Source organism: Manihot esculenta, chromosome 9, assembly GCF_001659605.2.
Source record: "Manihot esculenta cultivar AM560-2 chromosome 9, M.esculenta_v8, whole genome shotgun sequence".
NCBI lineage: Eukaryota > Viridiplantae > Streptophyta > Magnoliopsida > Malpighiales > Euphorbiaceae > Manihot > Manihot esculenta.
This window is the reverse complement of record NC_035169.2, coordinates 20008972-20036456: the sequence shown is the minus strand read 5'-3', so window position 1 is coordinate 20036456 and position 27485 is coordinate 20008972. Positions and strand designations below refer to the sequence as shown.

The 27485-nt window shown below is 31.7% G+C and overlaps 1 protein-coding gene across 4 annotated transcripts; it reads right to left on the bottom strand.

Moving 5' to 3' along the window:
* Positions 1-412: 412 nt before the first annotated feature.
* LOC110608280 (proline-rich receptor-like protein kinase PERK15) lies at positions 413-27485 on the bottom strand. Of its 4 annotated transcripts, none has more exons than XM_043959940.1 (14): positions 26748-27482; positions 26108-26524; positions 25425-25508; positions 24969-25044; positions 23843-23978; positions 15903-16064; positions 15063-15135; positions 13572-13928; positions 13364-13453; positions 13216-13286; positions 12807-12883; positions 12580-12724; positions 1054-1215; positions 413-814 (listed from the first exon to the last, which is right to left on the bottom strand). In XM_043959940.1, the coding sequence occupies exons 1-14, from the start codon at positions 26803-26805 to the stop codon at positions 725-727; spliced, it is 1998 nt and encodes a 665-aa protein (XP_043815875.1). In that variant the 5' UTR covers positions 26806-27482; the 3' UTR covers positions 413-724. The 4 variants fall into 4 exon arrangements, with proteins under 4 accessions (XP_043815875.1, XP_043815876.1, XP_043815877.1 ...); XM_043959941.1 differs by having other exon boundaries at positions 13364-13447; XM_043959942.1 differs by lacking the exon at positions 15903-16064 and having other exon boundaries at positions 26748-27485.

Genomic DNA, 27485 nt, shown 5'->3' with positions numbered 1-27485 from the left:
CTAAAAATCAATGTGTAGGTGGGAAAGGGCTAAACCTCTAAACTTCTATTTGCAATATTTTCTAACAATACTCTCTCTATTCTTATTGCACTTATGTATTGCTTTATATATACTGTGATTGCCTTGCTTATACTGTGGTCGCTGAGTATTAATAGGAAATTATCTTTAGAAGATCTTATTATATGTTTTGTGTCAAATTTTTCAGAAACATAATTTACTCCCTTCTTGGGTTACCTTCGAGCCTTGTAACTGCCATGATAAATGTTTCTAGTCCCATAGATACCAACTATTAAAACCTGTAAAAGCTGCACTAATCTCAAAATCAATATGATGGTGAGAATAATATAAAAGTCACAGTGAGAGAAGATCATTCCATAAACAAGCCAAAACACCACCCAAATTAGAACCCCTGATGACAAATATATTCTTATACCCAAACATATACTTATTACACCTCATCCTCTCTTAGCCAACTTGAATTTTCATGAGAAAGAGAATATCAGAAACTTGAGGCAAATACAAATCCCGAAGCTTAGCAACAAATCAATAGTATTCTCAGTTGAGAAAATTGAAGAGAGACAAGAGCATAGCAAGACTTGATAATAGTATCAACATATGGGAAAAGGAACAAATAGTTGAATATATTAATAGCAGCCAAGGCTAAGGAGACTTGATCATCTTCGTTTGCAGATCATTTGCATCCTTATATTAACTTGTTATGCACTTAATATTGTGGCCCATCCTTAAGGTAAGTGTTGTCACTGTATATCCATATACTTTCTGATTTCATATTTCCTTGTAAGACTTCAACAATCTGAATCAAGTAAGCAATATTAGTTAACAACTAGGGATGACATGGATGATAATTAACTTAAACAAATTATTTTTTTTAAATTTCTGTGATTTTTTAGATACTAATAATTTTGCATCAACTTGCAAATTATGTATAATTGTTTCCGTATATATGAATCCTGTAATTTAAAAAATAGTAATAATATATTTAGCCAATACTTAAAAAAATAATTAAAGGCAGGTCTATTGATTTTATCATACCTGACTTAATTTTGGACGAGTTTTTGCTGGTTTGTATACACAAGCCGCAGCACAATGAATCATTTGAATCATTTCAATTATTTCACAATTGTTCTGCAATTCGACATCAATAATACTATTGTAATTATGTGTATTAAAAGCTTGTGTGAGTTGAGGTGCCACCTGAAATTTTAAGATAAAAAGTATTAGCGATAATTATATATCTCTTATCATAGAAATATATAACTTTATTCAAACGTTAATATAAAAATAATTAAAACAATACTAACATAACAAAAAATTTCATGCTTGTTTACATGTTTAATTTCAAAATAAATCAATTACAACATTAAAATGGCATAACTAATTTTGTTTTAAAAAACAAAGGATAACACAAAAATCATATTACTCTTAAATTAACAACACTGTAATGCTAATATTCTATCCAATCAAACATATTACTATTAGGTATACAAGAATCTAAACTTAATGTGTATATTTCATCTTAGTTTTGCTTATCTTGAGGCCCTTACTCTTAAGAATCCTTATCCATAACAACAAAATTAACTCATTGATTAAATTTATCCACTAAGACAACAAAATTATAAATAATCTACAACATGGAACATCATATTTAAAATGTCAAATAAGTTCATCCATAACTAAAATTATTATATCGAGACTTAAAGTTGATCTCTAAGGTAAACCTAATATTATTCTCTCATACATGTCTTTAGTAACGGTTATAGGTTATAGGAAGTAAATATGTTAATATAGGAAGTAAATATTGATAAATGTGTTAGTTGCTTAATCTTAGAGATTGCATGATCATAAGTTTGATTTTCTTTCCTTTCTAGATATGGTTTATCATGTATAAATATGTTGTAATCTCTATTATAAGAAGAACAATAAATATTACCTTTCTACATGGTATCAAAGCCACTCCTGTGAGATTTGAATTTTTTTCTTGTTCTGTTTGGAGACTCAAGTTTAGGTTACTCATAGAGTAACATTTATCTCTCGCCGCCCACCCAGGAAGGACGCTGGAGCGCCGGCGAAGCTTTTCTAAAAAGCCAACGGTTGTCTGGCAGGCGAGTGAGTTTCATGTACCACGACAAGGTTACTAATGCCTTCCCACTCGCAGGCACGTGGAGGCGCATCGCATATCCGTTGCTACTCCGGTCACCCTCGCTGGAGTCGTCTGGAAGTCGTCTCATCAATTCTGTAGTCTGTTTGCCGATTGGGTGTTGGGTAGAGGTGTTTTTGGGTTTGGATCGCATTCTGGTACTGCTCACCTCCATTCTCTGGTACTGTTTATGTCCTATTTCTTCTGATTGCTATTGCTTTTGGATTGGTTGTTTTCATAGCTGAAATTAAAAACACTGTAGCTGAGGTGATTCCGATAATGACTAAAATCACAGAACACAAATTAAATGGATCTAATTTTATAAATTAGAGTAAAACTATTCGTATTTATTTATGAAGTATTGGAAGGATCCTCCAATTGATGAAACTAGGAAAGATTGGATGAGGGATGATGCTCGATTATTTTTACAGATCCGAAATTCTATTCATAGAGGTAATCAACCTTATTAATCATTGTGAATTTGTTAAAGAATTAATGGATTATTTGGAGTTTTTATATTCTGACAAAGGAAATATTTCTCGTATTTATAATGTATGTAAGACATTTTATCGAGCTGAGAAATATGATAGAACTCTTACCTCCTATTTTATGGATTTTAAAAAGTGTATAAGAAATGTCTTGATGCCTTTTAGTACAGATGTGAAAACTTAACAAGCTCAACGAGAGCAAATGGTTGTTATGAGCTTCCTTGCAGGTCTCCCTCTAGAGTTTGAGACAGCTAAATCTCAGATTCCTTCTGACTCTAAAATATCATCATTACATTATGTTTTCACTAGAGTGTTGCGTACAGAGTCTTCAATTCCTTCACACACCACTAGTGCTTTTGTTAGTCGCAATGACAGTGGCAGACAGAATAACATAGATAGGCATAGGGGAAGTTTTAATGGTGGTAGAGGATCTCAGCGTCCTAGGGAAGCAGTTTCTACTTCTGACTCCAGTGGAATCATTTGTTATTACTACCGGTGAACCTGAGCATACTAAGAAGATATGTCTGAAACTTCAAAATAAAAATCAGCGCTTACTAATGGTGCATATGGCAGTTGAGGCTTCTTCTGATCAGGGAATTTTGATATATGTAGATGAGTATGCACAATTCACTCGATTCCAGGCATCTCTGAAATCCTCTAACTCCTCTATCACTGCAATTGCTAACTCATGTAACTCTACTACATGTCTTGTATCTTCATCATCTTCTTATGTTACTTCTTATGTTACTCTGCTAATGGCACTAAATCTTCTGTCATAGGTTCTGGACATGTCAACTTAACCCCTTCTCTTTCTGTATCCTCTGTGTTATGTCTTTCTAAGTTCTCCTTTAATTTGCTTTTCGTTAGTAAACTCACTCGTGCATTGAATTGTTGTATCTCATTCTTTCCTGATCATTGTATTTTTCAGGATCTTTTGATGAAGCAGATTATTAGTAGAGAGCATGAGTTAGAGGGGTCTTTACGTTTTGGATCAGTAACTACCTACATCTCTTGCATGTTCCATGAGTTTAACGCCTTTTGATGTTCATTGTCGTTTAGGGCACCCTTCTCTCTCAGCTTTAAAGAAGTTATGTCCACAGTTTCACTCCTTATCTGTTTGAGATTGTGAGTCTTATCAATTTGCCAACCATTATCATTTACCTACAGTGTTTTGAGTCAATAAACGAGCTTCGTCCCCCTTTGAGTTAGTATATTCAGATGTTTGGAGTCCTTATCCTATTATGTCTAAGTCTGGCGTTAAGTACTTTGTTACTTTTGTTAATGATTTCTCTCGCACTACAAGGTTATTTTTAATCAAGAGTCATTCAGAATTATTCTCTATCTTTTGTGCTTTTTATGCTAAAATCTAAATTCGATTCAATATTTTCATTTGAATATTGTAAAGTGATAATGCTAAAGAGTATCTTTCTGGAGAATTTCAATCTTATTTGTTACAAAAAGAGATTCTTCATCAGTTTTTCTATGTTGACACTCCTTCACAGAATGGGGTTACCGAAAAAAAATCAACATCTTCTTGAAGTAGCTAGAGCCCTCTTATTCCAAATGAAAGTACCTAAATGTTTTTGGGCTGATGTTGTATCCACTGCTTGTTTTTTTATTAATCGCATGCCCTCCTCCGTCCTTCATGGTGATATCTTTTATAACATTTTATTTCCCACTAAACATTTATTTTCTATTGAGCCACGTGTCTTTGGTTGTACTTATTTTGTTCGTAATGTTCGTCCATGAGTTACTAAATTAAATCCCAAATCACTGAAATGTATCTTTCTTGACTACTCTCAACTTCAAAAAGGATTTCCTTATTTTTTTCCTGAACTTAATCGGTACCTTGTGTCTGAAGATGTAACTTTTTTTGAGTTCACTCTGTTCTTTCCACCATCATCTATTTATAACACCCAGAGGAAGGAAGATAACCTCTTATTATACACTGTTTGCTCTCTGTCTCCTCAGACTCTTCCTGCACCTTCCGCTCATGTGCCAGGTCGCCCTTCCATTTTTTATGTTATTCTATACGCTTAGAGGACTCTGGCTCTGCTCCACTACAAGCTTCTTTGTCGATAAACCCTACTCCCACCGATCCTTCACCATCTGATTTGGATTTGCTCATTGCTCTTCGCGAAGGTAAATATACTTGCACTAGTCCTATTTCATCTTTTTCTCTTATAATCAATTATCCCCTTCTTCTTGTTGTTTTTCCACTGATTTAGATTCTATTTTAGTCCCTAAAACTGTTATTGAGGTTTTATCCTATCCTGGTTGGCGTGCTACGATAAAAGAAGAAATAATGGCCCTAGACACTAATGGTACTTGGGAGTTGATGTCCTTGCCCCTAGAAAAGCAGACTATTGGGTGTAAATGAGTGTTTGCACTGAAAGTAAACTCTGATGGATCTGCTTCTCGCCTCAATGCCTATTTAGTGGCCAAAGGTTATGCTCAAACTTATGGAATTGACTATTCTGATAATTCTCTCCAGTTGCCAAGCTCGCATCTGTTCGATTGTTTATTTTCTTGGCAACTACACATTATTGGCCTTTGCATCAACTGGATATTAAAAATATTTTTCTCTATGGTGACCTTCAGGAGAAGATTTATATTGAGCAACCACCTGGTTTTATTGCTCAAAGGGAGTTACGCAAGGTTTGTAGACTTTGAAAATCCCTCTATGGCTTGAAACAGAGTCCTCGAGCATAGTTTGGCAGGCTTAGTGAGGTGGTCTAACAGTTTGGAATGAAGATGAGTAAGTGTGATCACTTAGTGTTTTATAGAAATTCTGATAGTGGAGTAATTCTGCTTGTAGTATATGTGGATGATATTGTTATCACAGGAAGTGACGTTGCTGGCATTATATCCCTAAAAACATTTCTCAAAATACAGTTTCATACAAAGGATTTAGACTCCTTGAAATTTTTTTGTGCATTGAAATTATGCGGTGTATGAAAGGTATTTTCTTATCTCAAAGAAAATATATGCTTGATTTATTAGTAGAAATAAGAAAATTGGGTGCTAAGCCTTGTAGTGCATCAATGACCTCTAATTTTTAACTTACTACAAAAGACAATGAGCCATTTGTAGATCCTGAGATGTATAGAATATTAGTTGGCAAGCTGAATTATTTGACAGAGACTCATCCTGATATTGCATATTCAATGAGTGTGATAAGTTAGTTTATGTCCTCTCCTACTGTTACTCAGTGGGATGCTCTGAGACAGATTCTTTGCTACTTAAAAGAGGCTCCAGGACGAGGCCTTTTTTATGGTAACCATAGGCACTCAAATATTAATACTTTTCTGATACTGATTGGGCAAGTTTGAAGGTTGTTAGGAGGTCAACCACTGGATATTGTGTTTTTGTGGGAGGTAACTTGGTCATATAGAGAAGTAAGAAGTAAAATATGGTCTCTCATTTTAGTGTTGAATCTGAATATCGAGGCATGGCACAAGCCGTATGTAAAGTCTTGTGGATGCATCAACTGTTGGAAGAGGTTGGGTTCATAAATTTGGTGCCTGCTAAGTTGTGGTGTGATAATCAAGCAGTTATCCACATTGCCTCTAATCCAGTATTTCATGAAAGAACTAAACATATTGACGAGATTAACTGTCATTTTATTCGTGAGAAAGTCCAATAAAAGATACTCTCAATCGGACATATCAAAACTGGAGAACAATTAGGAGATATCTTCACTAAAACTCGAAATAGGACTCAAGTTCATTATATATGTAACAAATTGGACATAATTAACATCTATGCTCCAACTTAAAGGGAACTGTTATACATTATAGAAAGTAAATATGTTAATATAGGAAGTAAATATTGATAGATATGTTAGTAGCTTAATCTTACGAATTGCATGATCATAGGTTTGATTTCTTTTCCTTTCTAGATATGGTTTCTTATATATAAATATGTTGTAATCTCTATTGTAAGAAGAACAACAAATATTAACTTTCTACAGTAACATTACATAGTTGATATTAACTCCTTTCTTTTTTAACACTCACTAAAAAATTTTTCTTGAAATTTTATCATATGCCATTTTAAGTCGATGAATAACATGTATAATTCTTCTTTATTTTCCTATAAATTACCACTAAACTTCTTAATAAGGAAATAGATTTTATTGTAAATCTATGGAATTTTTCCTACTTTTCCACTATGCCCTTTAGAAGACAAATACTAATTAAGTCCAAGCAATGCTTGAACTTGCTCACAACGAGAGATTTATTCATCATATCAATTGGATTTTCTACAACACCAATTTTCTTAATCAAAATATTACCCTTACTGATAATATCACAAACAAAATAGTATCTCACATCAATGTGCTTTTTCTTCTCTTGAAACATTTGATCTTTTGTCAAATGAATAGCACTTTGGTTATTGCAATGGACGACAGTCACCTGTTGTCTTGTACTAATCTCACCAAATAAACCTCTTAACCAAAGAGCTTCCTTTATAGCCTCAGCTATTACCATGTACTTTGCTTCAATAGTAGATAATACAGCTATAGGCTATAAAGTAGTTTTTCAGCTAATAGCAGTATTGCCAAGAGTAAACACATAACCGAATGGATATTATTTTATCCAAATCACCTGCATAATCTGAATCAATATAACCAACAACATTGTTCTTACTCCTTCCAAACTGTAAACAATAATTAATATTGCCTGACTATAGTCCTTTGCTACCAATCGTGCTTTGTATCTAGCATCTTCAATACTTGAAATTCCCTTTTTCTTCTTAAAGGCACATTTGCATCCAATAATTTTATTATCTTTTAGCAGTTTGACCAATTCTAAAATCCTGTTCTTATAGAGAGATTCCATCTTCCATTTCATGGCAATTAACCATTTAGCTTATTCATCACAAGAGATTGCATATGAGTATGTGGAAGATTCACCACTAGCTTTTATTTCTTATCTCACTAACATTACAAGAGGAACATAATATGTATGAAGCAACCTGCTAGGTACTTTTTTTCTGTCTTTTGGGTCTTAGACTTTCTTCTTGTTGTAATGTTTCAAAGAAGATAACAAAACAGGGCCTTGTTGTGAAGAATGATCATGTGTAGGTACAAACTCCACCTCTAACTCCATCCTGTTAACTAGATCCATTGAACTCGTCTAGCTCCACAACCGAATCTTTTAAACTTGAATCTGATGAAGCAGACAATTCCTTAAACATATCATATTCATTAAATTAAATACGACATCTCTACTGATCACTGACTTTGATGGATCATGATCTAGAAGCTATACTTTATATCCATTAACACTAGATGGATAACCAATAAAAATACCTTTTATAGATCTAGGCTCCAATTTTCCACTATTCGTATGAACATGAACAGGATAACCAAATACCCTCAAATAGAATAACCAAGAGAGTTACTAGACCATACTTCTTCGGAAGTCTTTAATTCAATAGTTGTGGATGGAGAATGGTTCACCAAATAGCAGGCTATAATAGTTGCTTCTATCCAAAAATCCTGAGACAAGCCAAAATTAGACAACATATAATTAACTTTTTCTAACAAAGTTTTGTTCATGTGCTCTGCAACACCATTATGCTGTGGAGTCCCTTTGTCTCTAAGATGCCTAATAATGCTTTCATCTTTAAAAAACTTGTTAAATTCACTTCACAATACTCTAGTCCATTATCTGTGCGGAGCCTTTTAATCTTCTCACCTATTCGCTAAAAGGAAGGAAAATAAGCAAAAATAAGTCGAGTTACAATAGAGGCATCATCTGTTAAATTCACCTCTCTATGAGCATGTTGAATACGAAAGCCAAGGAAGACTTTAGATTAGCTAACGACAGAATTGTGCATTGAGAAAACCTCCATAGATATTTATCTTGGGGTGAGACCCAAGAAACTGCAACAATAGAATTAGATTCCATAAGAACATCATGCATTAAGGACCAAATATCTCGATGAGGAGCTAGAATACTTAAGGCCTTTTCTATTGTAAGAAGTTCAGCTACATTTGAGTCTACAATACTAACAGGATAGGAGAAAACACATATAAACATACTATATGACTCATGTAGCACACCTCCAATAGCAGATGACCTAACTTCCCAATGGAGGAACCATCAACATTCTATTTAATCCAAAAAGGATCAAGCTTAACCCAAAACGAATTAGGCTTAGGCCTAGGCCTAGAGCAATAATGACCACATCTGATAGCTTCAGAAGAAATTAGAAGATCTAAACTAGAATAAAGAAAAGAAGCGTCCAAAGCTTTCATCCAAGTGGATGCACGATGGAGGATAGGAGGGAGCAAGAAATCCATACTAAGATCTTTTCCATGAACATTTTCTCTTTTCCAGTCAACTAGAGAGACCATACGATAGCATCAGCTAGTAACGAGCAAAACTTGGTTTGGAACTTCCCATGAGCCAAGAATTTCTATTCAGATAAAAGTCAAGGGACTGAACTTGGTTAGTAAAAGTGAATGCCCCATAGAAATCATGTACAAATCTCCCAAGAAAGATGGCAATGGATAAAAATGTGAGAAACTGATTCTTGATAGAGCTTGTATTTAGGACCACAGTATTAAGAAGGTGGAGTATTTTTACTTTGGACAAAAATATTATTGTAATGTTCAATATCATGGAACTAACATTTCAACTAGGAGGCTCCATTGCAGAGGTAACCTTTCATAACCTCTAAGTTCTCAAAGCTTAGAAGTACATGATCTCCACCTAGGTACTGTTTCAATGGAAAAAACTCCTTCCTTAGCAAAAAGCTCATGCATAATTGGGATAAGGGTTTTATCATTTGCAGTTGCAAGGGCAGATTTTGCTAACCATTCATTATTAACAGATTTTATGTTCTTCGGAATCTCATACCTACCATAGAGAATATATGAACTGCCAGTGAAGGATCTCATCTCAAGACAAATATCAAAAGGTGGGACAACTCTATCTATCTTTGTTCGAGGAATAAAAAATTGTTTGTATTTGAAGCTCCACATTGATTTTGATTATGGCTACCATTAAAACCAATGTTTGAGTTACCGATCTTACCATTATTGGTAGTAATGCTAAAGTGTGACTTAAAAGCTCGTAATTTAAAGGTGTTGATGCAAAGAAGATTAAAGGTTCAAATAAGATTTAACATTACTGAGATGGTATGGACTTTTATAAAAAAAAAAAAAACACTTTCCACTATTGTTTAGCTTTCTTAGGATAAAAATATTTGCAACATGAGAAAACTTGAAGATAATCTTGCGCAAAAAGGCGGTCATAATAGGTAGGTTTTTAAGGTGGATGGTGAGAAAAAGTCTTCTTAAGGAAGGGGTTGAGATGACCATTATGGGACGATTGAAAGGAAAAATAGAGTTAATAGATAAGAAAGGAATTGAGTTTTTTTTTTTTTTTTTTTGATCTATGATAAACGTCATACAAGCTCATTAAGAGAGAAATTGAAAATCCCTCAAGTTAAATACTCAATAACTTTTGAAAAAATTCTATCATGTCTCCTTTATTAATTTATTGCACTTAAATAGCGAAAAAAAAAAGATAGCCTCTTCTTATAAACAAGAAAACTCAAAAGCATGAACTAAAAATGGAGGAACACCTTCCTACGATTAAGGAATTAAAAGCAACAACTAATCAATTGGAGAACATGGTTGAACTAAACCCACATAATATGGCAGCAGCTCAATCATGTTGCAAGAAAACAAGAATTTCTCAATTGCCCTTGTAGAAGAATAATATTTGTTGTTGTATTTCATAATAAAGATTACAACCTATTTATATATAAAAGACGATATCTAAACAGGAAGGAAAATCAAGTCTATGATTATACAATCCCTAAGATTAAGCAACTAACTCATCTATCAATATTTACTTCCTATATTAAGATATTTACTTCCTATAATCTATAACACTCCCCATCAAGTTGGAGCATAAATGTTAATCATGTCCAACTTGCTACATATATAATTAACTCGTCCCATACAACTTAGCAGACACCGAATTTGTGAACCCAACTTCTTCCAATAATTGACGTACCCACAAAACTTCACAAACGGTTTTTGCCATAACTCGACATTCAGGTTCAGCAGTAGAACGGGAGACCACATTTTCTTAGCTTGGTAAAACGCCTTACTGTGAATAGAATTTCGAATCCATGAACAGTACTCGTGACTCGTGAACAGTACTCGTGAACAGTACTTATGAACAGTACCCGATGAATAATTCCCGTGAACAATACCTTATGAACAGAGCCTTAAATCTTCTAATGTTACCCTTCATGGATAACCCAAATGAACAAAGCCTTAAGTCTCCAAATGTTACCCTTTATGAGTAACCCAAATGAACAGAGCTCTAAGTCTCCAAATATTACCCTTTATGAGTAACCCAAATGAACAGAGCTCTGAGTCTCCAAATGTTACCCTTTATGAGTAACCCAAATGAACAGAGCCCTAAATCTCCAAATATTACCCGTAACCCAAATGAACAGAACTCTAAGTCTCCAAATGTTACCCTTTATGAGTAACAGAACTCTAAGTCTCCAAATGTTACCCTTTATGAGTAACCCTAATGAACAGAATTCTAAATCTCCAAATGTTACCCTTTATGAGTAACCCAAATGAACAGAACCCTATGTCTCTGAATGTTACCTTTTATGGGTTATCCCAAATGAACAGAACTCTAAATCTCCAAATGTTACCCTTTATGAGTAACCAAAATGAACAGAGTTCTAAATCTCCAAATGTTACCCTTTATGGATAACCCAAATGAACGGAGCCCTAACCCAAATGAACAGAGCCCTAAATCTCTAAATATTACCCATAACCCAAATGAACGGAGCCCTAAGTCTCCAAAAAAAAAAATTTTAAAACTTGACGAGAGAGAAAAGAAAAAAAATCTCTACGAGAATGGCTCTGATACCATGTATAAATATAATATTTATTGTTGTATACCATGTAGAAGAATAATATTTGCTGTTGTATTTCATAATAAAGATTACAACCTATTTATATATAAAAGACAATATCTAAACAGGAAGGAAAATCAAGTCTATGATTATACAATCCCTAAGATTAAGCAACTAACTCATCTATCAATATTTACTTTCTATATTAAGATATTTACTTCCTATAATCTATAACAGCCCTATTTAGTGGCTTTGATTCGGTCTTGCATTTCAATATTCTTCTTCCTCCATGTGTGAAACTCGTGTATATTAGTAAGGGTTTGCTAACAACTAGCTAATTGGGATGGACCAAGGGTGTAACACGAAGGTGTGGAGAGGCTAGGTTGGAGGTGATGCTAGAGAAAGGGTTGAGAGGGACATGAATTTTTTTTCCTAGCTAAGATTATATATATGAGAATATGTGAATAAAATATTAAAAATAAAGGTTCATGAAAGTAACATTATAGCAAACATTCGTTACTACAGAAAAAGTTTGTAGCAGTTGTATATTGTTACCTTATATATTTTAACTGCATCCATAGATTAATAACAACAGTTTGAGAATCTGCCTCTACTACTGAATATAAGATATATAGTAATTTACTTACTTTTTTATAATGAATAAAAAATATAGTTAAAATTATAACTTTATTAAAAATAAAATAAATTTTATATTAAAATATATTACTAATAATAAAACTATAAATTTTCTTTATAATAATTTTAATTGAACAATTTTACACCCACTATTATTGTCTAAACTCTAAAATGATTTATTTTATCAGAATGAGTAATTAAATTAAAAAGTATAAAAGGCATGCATGTCTGAACCAAATAAAACCTAATATGTGAATGATTTAATGATTGTTAGAATAAATAAATAATAGTATTTATTTACTCTAACAATGATGCATGGATTTTTGTAATCAAGAATGTATTAACCGCGATAAATTAGTACTGGATAATGGAACAAAGATATACACGTACCCAAGCAATCAAGTTCATAGAAAAATTGCCTTCCCTTATTACAGATGGTTTTCCAGTAATCAATTCTAGAAGAACCACACCGAAGGAAAAGACATCAACTTTTTCATTAATCTTGCCATCTTTGAGAAACTCAGGAGCCCCATAACTGCAATTGGGGAAAACAAACATGAGAAGAACCTATTCGAGATATATATATATATATATATATATGTATATATGCACCTTACCCACGGTATATCTTTGCCTCAGTAGAAATATGGGTAACAAAATTTGGAAGTTCTTGGGCAAGTTCAAAATCTGAAATCTGGAATGAAAGAATTGATACAAGTCCAATTATTTTTTCAAATAACATAAAAATCAAAATACAGGCTATATTTTATATTTCAAATTGAACTTAATGAGTTGATAATTGATAAGAATTACTATAAAAGAAATTTATTATAATTATTCTAATTATTGAGAATGAAAACCATATTATATGTTTTAACAATATACAGTTAGACTCGGCTGAAAAATATTTAAAATAATTTATGCTAAATGTTTCATACAATAATATTGTAGAATACATCATTAACAAAGCAAACTTTTAGTGTATGATAGGAGCATGCATCAAGTTTTATCTCCCTTAAAACTTATCTTTGGTTCAAAGTTATTGTCAAGAAGAATAATACCAGAAGTAAAATTTCCGAGTATGATCGTAGGAGTACCTAAAAATACACGAATTATAAAATTAAAGTGAAATATGCAATCTCAAACATGAAAATAGAATTTGGTTTACACTCACAAAATTCATGCAAATATGCCAATCCTTTCGCACAGCCTATGGCAATTTTCTTTCTTCTAGACCAATCGATTGTTTTTTTGTGTCCTGCATCTAATCAAATCTTATAAATGAGTACCCTTTTTCTATTTAGATAAATGGAAGGCATTTGGATAATCCTTCACATGATTATCTATCAATTTTTGTATGATACGTATAGTCAAAGACTCACCATGTAAATGAAATCTCAATGTCTTGTTAGGAACAAACTCATAAACAAGAAATTTATCAGATTCTTCATTGCAATATCCAATCAGCTTGTTTAGATATTGGTAATCGTGATTGATGCGATTAACCATTTGTTCACCTCCCATCTGTGCACCCACCCAAAGAGAAAGCTTCTTAATAGCAACAGCCATTCCATCGAGTTCCCCCTTGTAAACTCTACCATAATCACCATCGCCAAGCATGCGATTGTTGGAGAAAAATCGAGTTGCAATTGCTAGTTCTTCAAAAGAAAACATTCTCGGCGAAAAATTTTGTGCCCTCTCAATGCCAAGTAGAGATTCTAGACTAGTAGTAGGCCTTCCTGTATGTGCAGTAGAAATGTTATACAAATATATAAGCATGCATAAATTTATATATGGAGTTCTAGTTGGGTTTAAAACCTTTTAATCATGGGTTGGATAAACAACATGAATCCAATGTACATTTAAGTTTAATATATTTAGTCCCTCAATTGTATCAATAATAACAATTTGATTCCGTATTTTGAAATTAGTGTATTTTTTTTATTTTACTTTAGCCACACACTTAAATCCTTCTGTCATGTGCTGTTAGTTTTTTAAAAATAACTACTATTTAATTTTTAAATTTTGTCATTATTTACAGTTTCATTCCTTAATTTTGTAATTAGTTATAATTTTATCCCTCATATTTATCTCTTTTACCTTTCTCACTTTCTTTATCACTCCCTCCATCTATATATCTCTCTCTTCTCAATGACAAAGGAGAGAAAAGAGATAAAATAGATGAATGGAATATGAATAATTTCAAAATTAAAGAATGAAATTGGAAATAGTTACAATATTAAGGGACTATATAGTAATTTTGTAAAATACTAACACAAAATGGACGAAAGTATCCAAGTATACGACAAATTTTTTTAGTGATAAATTTAGAGGATAAATTACCAATTTAATTAAACTTGATTAAATTACAAACTTTGATTTGTTCTAAATTGGAAAATTGTCATTAGAATAAATTAACGTTTTAAAATTCAAAAATAGATAAAAAAAAATCAATAACCATAAATTTAGGGGACAAGTCAGTCATTCATTTTTAATTTGTTACCACAAAATCCTTTATCTTGGAAAACATTACCACAAAATCCTTTATGTAATTTCAAAGGTGGAGATTTTTATACAAACACTTTTAAAGATGAGAGATTTTATGTTAGCAAACTAAAGATAAGGGAAATTTGAAAAGCTATGAGTATAAATTATCCAAAATTTATAAATATTATTAAATTCATGCATTTTAATTTATCATATGTTAATATTTTCAAAAAATAGTCAAAATTAGTCAAATCTCTAATCTTGTAAACTTTATATTATTAGTTTAAGTAAAATTTTGAAAATAAAAATAACTTTTTGAAAATTTATAATTTTAATGAAAAGTCACTAATTAAAAGTAATAAAGTCGCATATATAATTTCAATTACCCTGTATAGTTTTAATGTCTTTCCAGTCTATTATCTTCTCATGCGAAATAGTTCCTTCAAGAACTCCAATTATCTGCATGACATGGATAAGATAAACTAATTCATGAATGAAACAAAATACGATTATATTAAAAAAATACAATAATTTATAATCTTATCAAATTTCAGCAAAAGACCAAATATATTTACGTGTAAAATTATTTATTTGCATAATAAGAAAGAACATTTTTAAAATAAAAAATGATAATAATTGTGCATATGTGCAATATTTAGGATAAAGAAAAGCAAACCAACAATAATTTAAATGAATTAAATATAAAAAATATTAAATAAAAAATACAATAAAAATTGTTAAAAGATTATCATAAGAAAAGAAACATGTAAAAAAAAGGTTATGCAAAAAAAAAAAATAATAATTCTACAAGTGTAATTTTTTATCAATTAAATTTAGGTGTGTATATACCTACACCTTTATTAATAAGCTAATCCAGTACTTTTAGAATCTCAACATAATACACCTTTATTAAAGTTAAATACTTTAGTCTTTCTATCTATTTAATCGCTAATATTTAAGAGAAAAACTTAAAATGCCATAATAAAAGAAGGATGTTCACTTTTAAAAATATTAATAATGATAAAATTTAAAAATTAAATAGCTATTTAATTATTTGAAATTTAACTGATGAAATTTTTTGAGAAATACTTATAAAATGGATGAAATAATTAAAGTATCTATCGAAATCAAAAGAATGTTTTCTCTAACAAAATTTCTAAACTATATAAATAAACTTGTTAATAATCCCTTATTTTTGTAAATCTCTACATACATACACATTTTACCTGTTTCATTGTTGGTCGGGAGTATGAAGGTTTATATACCGAAGCTGCTGCACAGTAAATCATTCTTATCATTTCTTCCTTGTTATACATGTCTTCCAATTTTGAATCAACAAGAACGGTATAATCATCATTGTCCAAAGCTTGTCCAATCTGAGACCTAGCCTAAATGTTGATAATTGAAAGTATTTGTTAATTTTTTTATATCAATAAAAGCTTTTTTGAATGCATATTTAGTCTAATGTCAAGAGCAATATATGATTTGATGAATTTGAAAAATTTTATAAACTAGTTACAAAATAAATTTAATAAATAGCCTTTATGGCTGATCTTATATAAACTAGTTTTTTTTCTTACTTTTCTTTTCTTTTTCTTTTTTTTTTTGTTCAGAGAAAAAATTATAAAGAATACGGTAATTGCATAAATCATAAGTTATTCACTCATAGAGGCAAAATTTTGATAATTTGGATTATGTGCCACTCTTTGGCATAGAGTTGACGCCGATGAAAATGGGACTACATGTTTTTCCAAAAAAACAAAAATACATTATCCCCTTGTTTGGAATAAAAAATTTCATAAGAAATCAATTCAATTCAATTCTTTTCTACAATTTTCTTGTTTGGAGTGGAAGAATTATTTATTTCTTAACTTACAAAATTTTCATTTTCAAAGAAAAATAAAATCATACATAATTTTATAAGAATTCATTTTAATTATTTTTTTGCAAAATGAATATATCAATGGAGGGGATAGGCTTGTTATCAAGAGCACACATGCAATATAGCAATGAGATTACAACCCTCGCTATTCCAAGTGAAAAGCTGCACACAAACTATGGAGAGGGCTAAGTTTGTATTCTACAATCATGTGTGGCTTGCAATACCCCACACGCATCAGGCTTGACATGTGAAAGTTTGTGAATAAGGATTTCTGGTTTGTTCATTGTGCAACAAAAGTGCACTAGACTACTATGAAGAAGATGTCGCACTACCTTTAGGCAACTCTAGAGTATAGGTTGCACATAATTAAATCATCAATCCCCTAGATCCCTACTTATATAAATGCTGATTGCAATTTTTGTCTTGACGATGACAAATTTACAACAAGGTACTCCATATACTTAAAAAATAATATTGTGTCATGGCCATCTAGGATTTAGAAAAAAAAAAACCATTGCAGTTCATCTATGAAAATTGAGAATTGGGCTATTTCGGCTGCCACAACAACGGTGTCTTGGATACAATAGTTGCTCCATGAAATATTTGTGCAATCAAATGAAACTTCAATATGTGATAATGTAGGTTCAACTTAAGATAACATAAAGGAAGCTACAATTTCAATACATCTCCTTGCAAGGCTAGTTGGCCAATATTCTCATAAAGTTATTATCTAAGGTTGTAATTGAATAAAACTACTTGTGAGCTATTTAAGGCTTGACTCAATAAAGATTTGGCTTAACTTGATTCTTTTTCTAAGTAAGCCAAGTTGAAGACTTAAGTTTTAGACTCGTTTAATAAACTAGGTAAAATCGAGCTTTTAAATATTCAGCTCATTAAGACTCGAAAGCTCATTTGTTTATAGATTTACGAGTCAACTCATAAATATACATATTTAACTGAAATTATTTAGCTTTAAACTAATTATTTTTAAATTAAAACTTGTTAAGGTTGTAAATGAATCGATCTTCTTGTAAGGTATGCGAGACTTGGCTTATCTGAACTCATTTGCTAAATGAATCAAGTTTGAGCTTATTAATACTCAATTCGAGTTGTAAAGGAGCATAGCTCTGTTAAATAATAAAAACTTTGTAATTCTTAGATGCATGAATATAGACTAGTCTGTGGTTAAGTTCTTTGTGTCTAGCTATTAATGTGGTTTCATAGATACGATTAATGTTCTAAAATATCAAGAGTCACCTAGAATATCAAGAGTAAGAAGTGCTCAAGAGTCACTATTATGAACCTATAAATACCTCCATAACTTAGTAAAAAATGAGGTTAAAAAGAGAACCTCCAAAGTATTTGCAGTACCAATGGAGAATGAAGAGCCCCTTGTTATGATTGTTTAATTTAAGGCAATAGTTAAAGAAATTCTAGAAAAGTTAAGATTAACTCTAGCAAAGTATGTGTGTGAAAAATTTGAACAAAATCATCAACTAAGTTTTCTGGCAAAGGTAATATTTGAATACAAATTTGGATGGCATGAACAACATGGTTTCAAGGCACACACCAAGAAAGAAGTTGAAAATGAAGTAGTTTTGCATGTGGTAAGATATTTAAAATGTTTCTATAAAGTGGTCATTAATAATGTAAATGAAATGCAATTATACGAAGCAAAAAATAACTTGAAATATTTGAAAGATGCAAATAAGGCTTTAATGAAAATTTTGGATGAAGTTATGACTGAGCTACATAAATTGAAGGCAAAAACAGAAGAAAGAGAATCAGAGGAATCTGAAAAGTAATAAAGAGGTGTTGCCAATTTAAGCCGAAAGAAGAGTAGCATTTCCAATCTAAGTTTTTCTTCCATGTTGCGGAGGTTATGACGAAGCCTCTCATATTTGAAGATTTTCAAAGGTTGAAATCATGTCTTGAGATGGAGAAATTCCAAACTAAGGAGGAGTATTAAATAATAAATAATTTGTAATTTCTAGATATATGAATGTAGCGTATTGTGTGGTTAAGTTATTTGTGTCGTAAATATAGTTAACGTCCTATAATATCAAGAGTCACCTAGAATATCAAACATTAGGAGCATTCAAGAGCCACTATTGTATGCCTATAAATACCCCATCATATTTGTGTTTTGGTGAAAGAGTGGAGCCTAATAGAGAGTGTTCTTATTGCTTGTAACATATATATGCTTTCATATTTCCTTTCTCTTCCTAATATTTCCTTGGGTAATATCTCTTCCCTCTTCAATAAAGTTGTATAAGAGGTTTTCTCTCTCTAACAAAGTGATATCAAAGCATTTCTAAGAAATTAGTAATAAAGCCTATCTTATTTTCCTAACGAGCTCAAATTTGTCTTGATCTTAGAAATATTAAGGTGAATCTAATTTAAACTCTTCAAATCTTAACTAAGCTTAGTTCATTTACACCTCTACCATTATCAAGAATTAAGGTATACTACTCTTTAAACCAAGTTAACATTTCTAATATTGGATAGTTACACATTAAGAGAGGTATAATAAGGTGATAAGGATAACTCACCTACGTAACTAGTGTATTTTTTTATAGACATTTTAACCATATAGTTAAGTTTCTTCCAAAAAAAATCTCTACATAAGTTTGTATTCATTTATTACATAATGCATCAAATAGCTTTTGCATCTTATGCTGCTCAATTCTTTGCAATTGGTTGGTTATGCCACAATAGTCAGGAGGCATTTATGCGAAGCTAGTATTCTCTTCTCAAGTAACTTTCTATGTATTCTTATGTCCTTTTTCTATTTTTTTGTAAAGGATTATTTTATCCTTCTATTTTAATAGTCTTCTTTTGTTGTTTATTGTGTTATTGATATGGTTTTCCAGATTTTTCACCTAACATGCATCATCTTAGTTTGAGTGTATAGAAGCCTACCAAAATCTTAGTAGGATGTGGTATGCTAATCTTTTTCTATATATTATATTAATAAAATTCCTTGCCTATTGATATCATAGCTCAAATTAAGCATTAAATTAGATAATAACAAAACTCAACTAGAATTTATCTAACAATATCTCAAATTGTGTGTGATAACCGCAGGACTTCTTCTACCTGGGGCGAGGCCGGGCTCAAGAGAAGAACACTAGCCCAAAACCCATCAAGCCCACCTTAAGCAGACCGACCCAGCGTCTCGAGCTCTAATCCGGACATGCGGGGCAAGCCGGGCTTATCGTAGACTCGGGTCCAACAGGAAGTAGTCCAGCCCAGTGATGTGACGTGAAGGAGAAAAGCTAGCCCAGTCACTTTGCAGCCCTACCCGCATGCACGTCGGGAGAATTAAATGGCTGCTTGGTATGAAGAGGGACCCTGACACACCTGTATGTACGATCTTAGTGATAGGGACATATGGCACTATAGCAGAGAAGCGGTTAGGCATCACTAGCTGACTAAAGGAAAAGGGATAAAAGGGGAGGAACGTCTTCTTCTCCCTCCAAGCTCACACTACCACTGTAAACCCTACTTTTTGGATCTCAAAACATCAGTGTGCAAAGATTCTTCCTAGGTATAATTGAATTCTTGATATCATGTTGGAATTGACTACAAGTAAAGGATTTTTAAGAAAAATACAAGAAGAACCAAAATCAAAAGAAGCTGGAAAGATACCTTTAAAGCTACATTAAAGATTATTGAACCTTAGAAAATAGGTCTATAAGTGATAGGACTAATGTATACAGGTAACAGAAAGTATTGCCAATGATATGTTAGCACCTCAAATTTCAAATTTGATCCCTTTAGCAAGTATTTTGGACCCGTTTTGAATCTTTTAAAGTCAAAAACATTTTCTCTTTGGACTTGACAATTAAACTCTTAGTTTGCTAACTAAATTGCTATTATTAGTTGTTTGCTAAGTAGTTTGCTACTGTCTTAAAATTCTATCTCTACACAAATTTACCATTATCCAAATGTCCTATAAATGGTCATAAATGCTCTTGGACTATAAATACTTCAATTTTACATCATTATGTGCTTAATAAATGTCTTAAAATGGTCCTATTCTTTGAGATCATCGGTTCCGTTCAAAGTGTTTCAATTTTGTTTGTTGAGCTTCATTAGTAGACCTATTTTGTCTCGTCTTCATAATTGATGATTTTATTGAGTGAGTTGAGTGAAAATTAATCCACAATGTCATTTATGAGGGTTGTTTAAGCACCTAGAGAAATTGAAAAAGAGTGAGTTAGAAGTCACTTACAAAGGGTTGTGAGCACCTAGTGAAGGCTTATTATTGTAAAAAGCATATCTTATCCAATGAAAAGAGAATATAATGAAGTAAAGATTCAAAGTGAAGCTTTGAAAGAGTGGACATAGGCTAGTTATAGCATAAACAATAAGAAAGTCTTTGTGTTCATTTCTCCAAGCCCTACTCTCTTTGCTTTATTTCATTTTATTGAGTTATATTGAGATTGAGGAATTGATTGTAATTAGATTTGGGTGCTTTAGTGAAAACTTCATTGAGTTAAGCATATTTATCTTTGTTCATATTGTTTTGTGCTGCTTTAGGTTACTTCCATATTCTAGATTGAACATCTTGTGAAATATATATGCTTGTTTGAAGTGATTGGCACATCTACCACAATTAAGCACACTTAATTGATTTTAGCCTCAATTCTTTAAAAGTATCAATAAAGAGTTGAAAAATTGACCCCTAAGTAGTTTCATTGGAGTTTTCTTCTAATAAGATGAGTTTGAGAAAAATATTTCAACAAAATGGGTGAAAGGAAAAATACTTCCTTAATAAGGATGATTTTGGACAATAAATAATAAGTCAAGGGTCAAGTCACTCTTCAAAATCACGATTTGCCCTTTAACGTGTGATTGGCTAAAAAACTATTTGACCTAATTTTAAAGTTCTATATTCCAATAATACAATCATAATAACTAAGACAGATTTAGAAGAAAGGACATAATGGCAACTTGTCCCTTGCAGGATCCATTACCCCTCTTCACCATGAGCCCAACAACCTAGGTTCCATCTACCAAAGTCATCATCCAATAATTTTGGTGCATGAAATTGTTTGGAACCTAAAATTACTCGTCTATCTAGCTTGCTAGACAACTCCATCTTTATCTTAGTGGTCAACCATTAAAGGGCTAGAAGAGGGTTGCACTACATGGCTTAAAAGTACTTTGTTGATGAGCGTTCGTGTGGATCAAAGGTCAACGTTTGAGGCTCTCGGTTCTCATGGTGAGAGAAATGATTCTATACAACAAGAGATAAGTAGACCTCTAATTATAAAATAGGTTTTCTCTCTTTTACATTTCTCAAAATGGTTGATGGGCTTAAGTTTCAATTTGGAAGACATAAGAGTTGCATCTAGTTGTGTATTTGTAAACTATTTTTGTAATACCCGGCTAGACACCGGCATCGAAATTCTGACTTTCCGGCGGAACGCCGTTGGAATATGGAATTTGAGGATGTCGGAGGTGTCAAAAAGGGTTAAAAAGAGTTTTTTTTCAAAATGTGTTAGAAGTGTTCTATGGTTTTGAATGCAAAGGATTGGAGTTTTGAAAGAAAAGACCAAGGGGACAAAGTGCAGGTTCGGCCGCCGAACATTGCATGGTTTCGCCCGCCGAAGGAAAAATTTGGCTGCCGAACATTGTATGATTTTGCATGCAGGTTTGGCCGCCGAAGGAGAGGCGGTCAGCCAGCTATAAAGGACCCTCAGTCGATGAAATGGATAAGAGTTGCTTCCCTTTCACTAACAGAGGTGAGTTCTTGTTCTCCTTGGATGGTTTTCATGGTTTTTCTTCAAATCTTTCAAAGTTAAGCAAGTTGTAAGTAAGTTTTGTGTAAGAGTTTAGAGCTTAGAGACTTTTGGAGCTTGGATCTCCATAACTTCAAGTTTGGGGTCACACCAGCCTTTGGTCTTCACGAGGTATGTTTTCTAGTGTTTTATAGTATGAGTTTTATGATCCCTTGACCCAACCGTGAGGGAAGAAAGGGTTTCAATCCCTTGATCCACAGCGGTCAGTAGTCACTGGTGTAGGCCCTGAGGGCTGTTTCAGATTTATATATCTGAGTGATAGTAGTTAAGCCTGGTAGTTTTACAGGATTGTTGATTATGTTTGTTTGATCATGTATGGGATTTATCAGGTGCACAGAGTGTTTAGTAGGCTTGCTACGGGTTTCGGCGGCCTTAAGCCGACCTGGATCCTAGCGTCGGTGGCGGTCCGATTTTCGGGTCGTTACAATTTTATCATGGAACTTGAATTGGCAATGAGCTTGACACTCTAGATTAACTAAGTTACATTATTTTATGCATGCGCTCTCCATTGTGCATTTTCATATATACACATATAAGAAGAAGTTTTTTCTATTATTATTTTATTTGTAAATAGTTAATATAATCTTTATGATCTAGATATAAGATAAGTAAGGAGATAAGTGTTGATAGGTAAGGGAAAACCCATATGTGCCTTCTTCCTCTAAAAGTCTCATGTCCCAATTAATCAAAAGCTACAAAGAGAGCAAAAGGATAAGGGCGTGCGAAGAGACAATGGTCATGGTGAATGGTGCTAAAGAATTTAGTGATGACAAGACTACACTGATGTTGAAGTGAATAGTGCTTGAAGTTTTGGTAAAGAACAATTAAGATAGAGGCTTAAGAGAGTTAAAGACGTAATCAAGAGAAGCAATTTAGAGAAAGAGAATCCATATAGCATAAGAGGTATTATATAATTCGTTATAGTTCGTTTCGAACTACTCATCTTACAAATAAAAATAAAATAAAATGAATTATGCATGATTTTAATTTATTTTAGAATCAATTTTTTTAGTTAAAATATAGTTAAATTTTTCCATTTTAATAATAAGATTGATAAAAAAAAATCAATTGAATTTAATTTTAGTAATTTCTTTTTCAAATAAAGTGTTAGAAATAAAGGAGAGGAGAGATAAATGTAGAATTGATATGTTAGCAAGTAGTTACTTTAGGTATAACTTTATTGTTCAATCAGCTATTATGCAGGATGATGCTAAAATTTAGGTCATAGTATTGCAAACCCCTTAAATTTAGGAATACTGTTTAAAATTTATCAATGTTTTCTTCCACATGGCACATTTTACCATTTTTTTGATCGATATGTTTCTCCAGTTTTAATAAATGTGTCGGTTGATCCTAATTTTATTTCTTAAATCCTACACATCTATTTGAAAAATAAACCTCTCACGTCATCTATGTTTAACTAAAAACATATATACAAGTTTAGTGTATGCATGTATATATATAAGTATCATACCCAATTAACAATAGTATTGCCTTGTTTATCTGAAAGTTCTCTTCCAGTAATCAGCTCTAGGAGTACAACGCCAAAAGAATAGACATCTGATTTCTCTGACACTCTTTGTTTATCACCATATTCTGGATCTGCATAACTATAATAGAAAAATTCACTAAGATTTTGTGTCATCTAATATATCATTTCATCTCTGATTTTGATATAAAAAAACCAGTGGACATCTAAACCTTTTTCAGTTAACATTTAATAAATAATCTATATAAAAAAATATTACTCTTTAACTCCTCTATTTTGAGGTTCGTTATACTTCTGTAAAATATAATAATTTAAAATACATGTTAAGAAAATTTATTTTAATCTTGATTAAAGACTAAATACTATCAATATTTAAATTTATAAATATTAAATAATATATATAATTAAAATTATATAAATAAATTAATGGATTTTTTTATAAAAATAAAATAAAAAATTTAATTCTATAAAATATAAAAAATTTTTAATAATATAATTTTCAAATAAAAATAAATTAATGAATTTTGAAATTTAATAATAATTTTATTCTTATTTATTTAGAATTTGAAAAAATTTAGACTCTTGCTCTATATTTAGGTGCGAGTAGTGTTCGATTCAAACGGAAAAAATTGACCGAATCAAATTAATTTAAAAATTCAATTTGATTTTTTATTCATTTCGGTTCGATTCGGTTTAGTTTTTAATTTTAAAATTTTCAATTATTTCGATTCAGTTCAATTTTAATAAAAAAAAACTAAAAAAATCAAACCGAACCGATTAATAATAATAGTATATTATTTTCAATAATATAAAGAGATTAAATTATATTAAAATTAAAATATTTCAATTAAATTTTAAAATATTAAAAATAAAATATAAATAATAACAAAATTATTAAAAATTTAAATCGAACCGAATCAAATCGAATCAAATTAATTCAATTCGATTCAATTTCTGATCAAAATCGATTCGATTTAATTTTTATAAATATTAAAATTTTAATTTTCGATATATTCGCTTCGATTCAATTTTCAATTCGTCGTTGCTAACTACCAACTACCAAGTGGTTATACTTCAATAAATAATGACTAAGAAAAGAATATTTTCTTACATGTTGGTTCCCCTTAGTATACTGCTGATATGGTTAATATTACCCGTGTCAGGCAAAAAATTCGCCAGTGAAAAATCTGCAATCTAAAACAATGATTTATACAATTAAGTAGATTTTTTGGCATATAATTTAACATTAAAAAATCGGAACATAATAAAATTAACTTACGTCTAGATATCAAATTAAAGTAGCACAATTTTTTTTTTAATATCTCCTAGCATTTAACTTATTGTATAAATGCTGAACTTATATTTATTATGAGAGTACTATACCTTTGGTTCAAAATTATCACTGAGAAGAATATTATCTGCTTTAATATCTCGATGTATAATTTTAGATTTACTTGAAATAATAATTCGAATTGAAACATTAAATAAATTGTCTAACACATAAAAAAAATTATTTTAATTAGTCTCAATAGCTAATTATAATTTACAAAGTAGTGAAATTACTCACATTCTTCATGCAGATAAAGCAATCCTCTGGCAGAGTTTATTGCGATTTTTATTCTTTTCGACCATTCCAAAAGCTTGTCTTCATCTGTATAAATATATGTAAAACCTCACTTCAAAATTGAACCAAGTCAAAAAATAATAAATCATTTTATTCAATCCCATTCAATTCTTGATTTTGTTGTTATTTTATCCAAGAAGCATTAATTATCTGGAATTTCTTTGGGGAAGTGAAAAAAATATATACAAACTCATGAGAATTGCATCAATAAAATTAAGAATCAAAGTTCAATTTCATCCAGAATTTACAATCGAAAGTTAATAATAATAATAATAATGATCATCCGTACTACTAAGGCATACAATCGAAAAGATTTAACTGATGGATGAGAAGAGATTAGCAGTATTTGGCCTCTGATTTCAGGGGCAGCAAGTTTGGAATAAAAATTTTCATAATAATTCAATTTTTTTCAATCAATTCTTTTAATTAGAATGGAAGAATTCATTCTTTTTGGACTCAGGTAATTTTAATTTTCAAAAGAAATGAAATTATGTATATTTTAGTAATAATTCTTTTGAATTATTTTCTGAAAAAATGAATCGGGTAAAAATTGAATCCGTCCGTTCAATTTCTTCATTACAATTGAAATAACTCAGCCCAATATCAGTGCATGAAAAGGCACTCACCATGTAGATGATGTCTCAAAGACTTGTTGGGAACAAACTCTAAAACAAGCAATTTATCTTCTCCTTCACTGCAGTATCCAATCATCTTAACGATATTTGGATGGCGCACAACGCTAAGGTACTCAATCTCCTCCAATTTATTCTCCAGCTTTACTATTTTAAGTTTCTTTATAGCAACATCATCATCATCTAAGGATGCCTTATAGACTATCCCAAAACCACCCTCGCCAATGCGGTGTACATTGGAGAAAAAACGAGTTGCTTTTGCTAGTTTTTGGTATTCATATCTCTTAAATCCATATGATTGAGCAATCTCCGAGGCTGCTGGTGCATCACGACTTCCATTCTTATCAGAATATGGTCCACATTCAGCCGCATATGTAACCACTGACTGCTCAGGCAACGGTGCTGTATTATCTAACCAAGTTGTAACATGCCAGAATTAGTTAGAGGAGAAAGCAAAAATCAGTGAAGATACTATCCCCAAGTACAGCTTCTAGTAAGAAATGAAATGAATCCTTCATGGAACCCAGCAAAAAAGAGCATCAGTTTAGTTATGGAAGAAATAACATAATTCAAGAGCCTCTACGCTCTCATATTACTTTGGATTCATTGAACAGTGTCAGCTAAAACAGTATACCTTTAATGTCATTGAGGCTATCTGCCTGCGCATTGCTCTTGCTCAAGAAGCAGCCCATCAAAACCTGCGGAGTAGCTGCAGTTTTTCTTTTCTGACCACTGATAGGGGAAGAGAAGAAGCGACGGCGATGGTTACGGGATGAGCATGAGCGCCGAGAAGATGAGAGGGTGGACTACGGAAGAGAAAAGAGAGCTTAGTCTTTAGGGTGGGCTCTGGGCAGGGGAATAGTTTGAAATAATCTCAACCATTCAATCTCTAATATATAAACATTCTTTTCCAATACCCTATCTTTTATAGCCGTGCTGTAAGCTCATAATACTAGAGTCGCAATAAAGTCGCAGCCCTACATCATCGCAGCATCAACCCCGCATGCCACAACTCCATTGCTGTGTTTTTTTTTTCAATTTATTTTTTGAACATGTAATGTTGTTCATACTAATCTTGGAGGGCCATATCAAACACCATCACTTAAAAGGCAGTAAGTATTATATTGCCTTTATTGATGATTTAACTTGAATGTGCTGGATATATTTTTTCAGATTCAAATCAGAAGTGGCTGGAGTATTTTCGAGATTCAAAACATGGACTGAAAATCAAAGTAAATGTAAGATGATGATGTTAATGACTCGTGGTTGTCGAAACCGATTAAAAATAACATTTCCGGTTATCAACAATATTAATACTGCAGATAGTGGTAAAGGATCGAATCCACAGAGAATTGATAACTTATCTATTTTC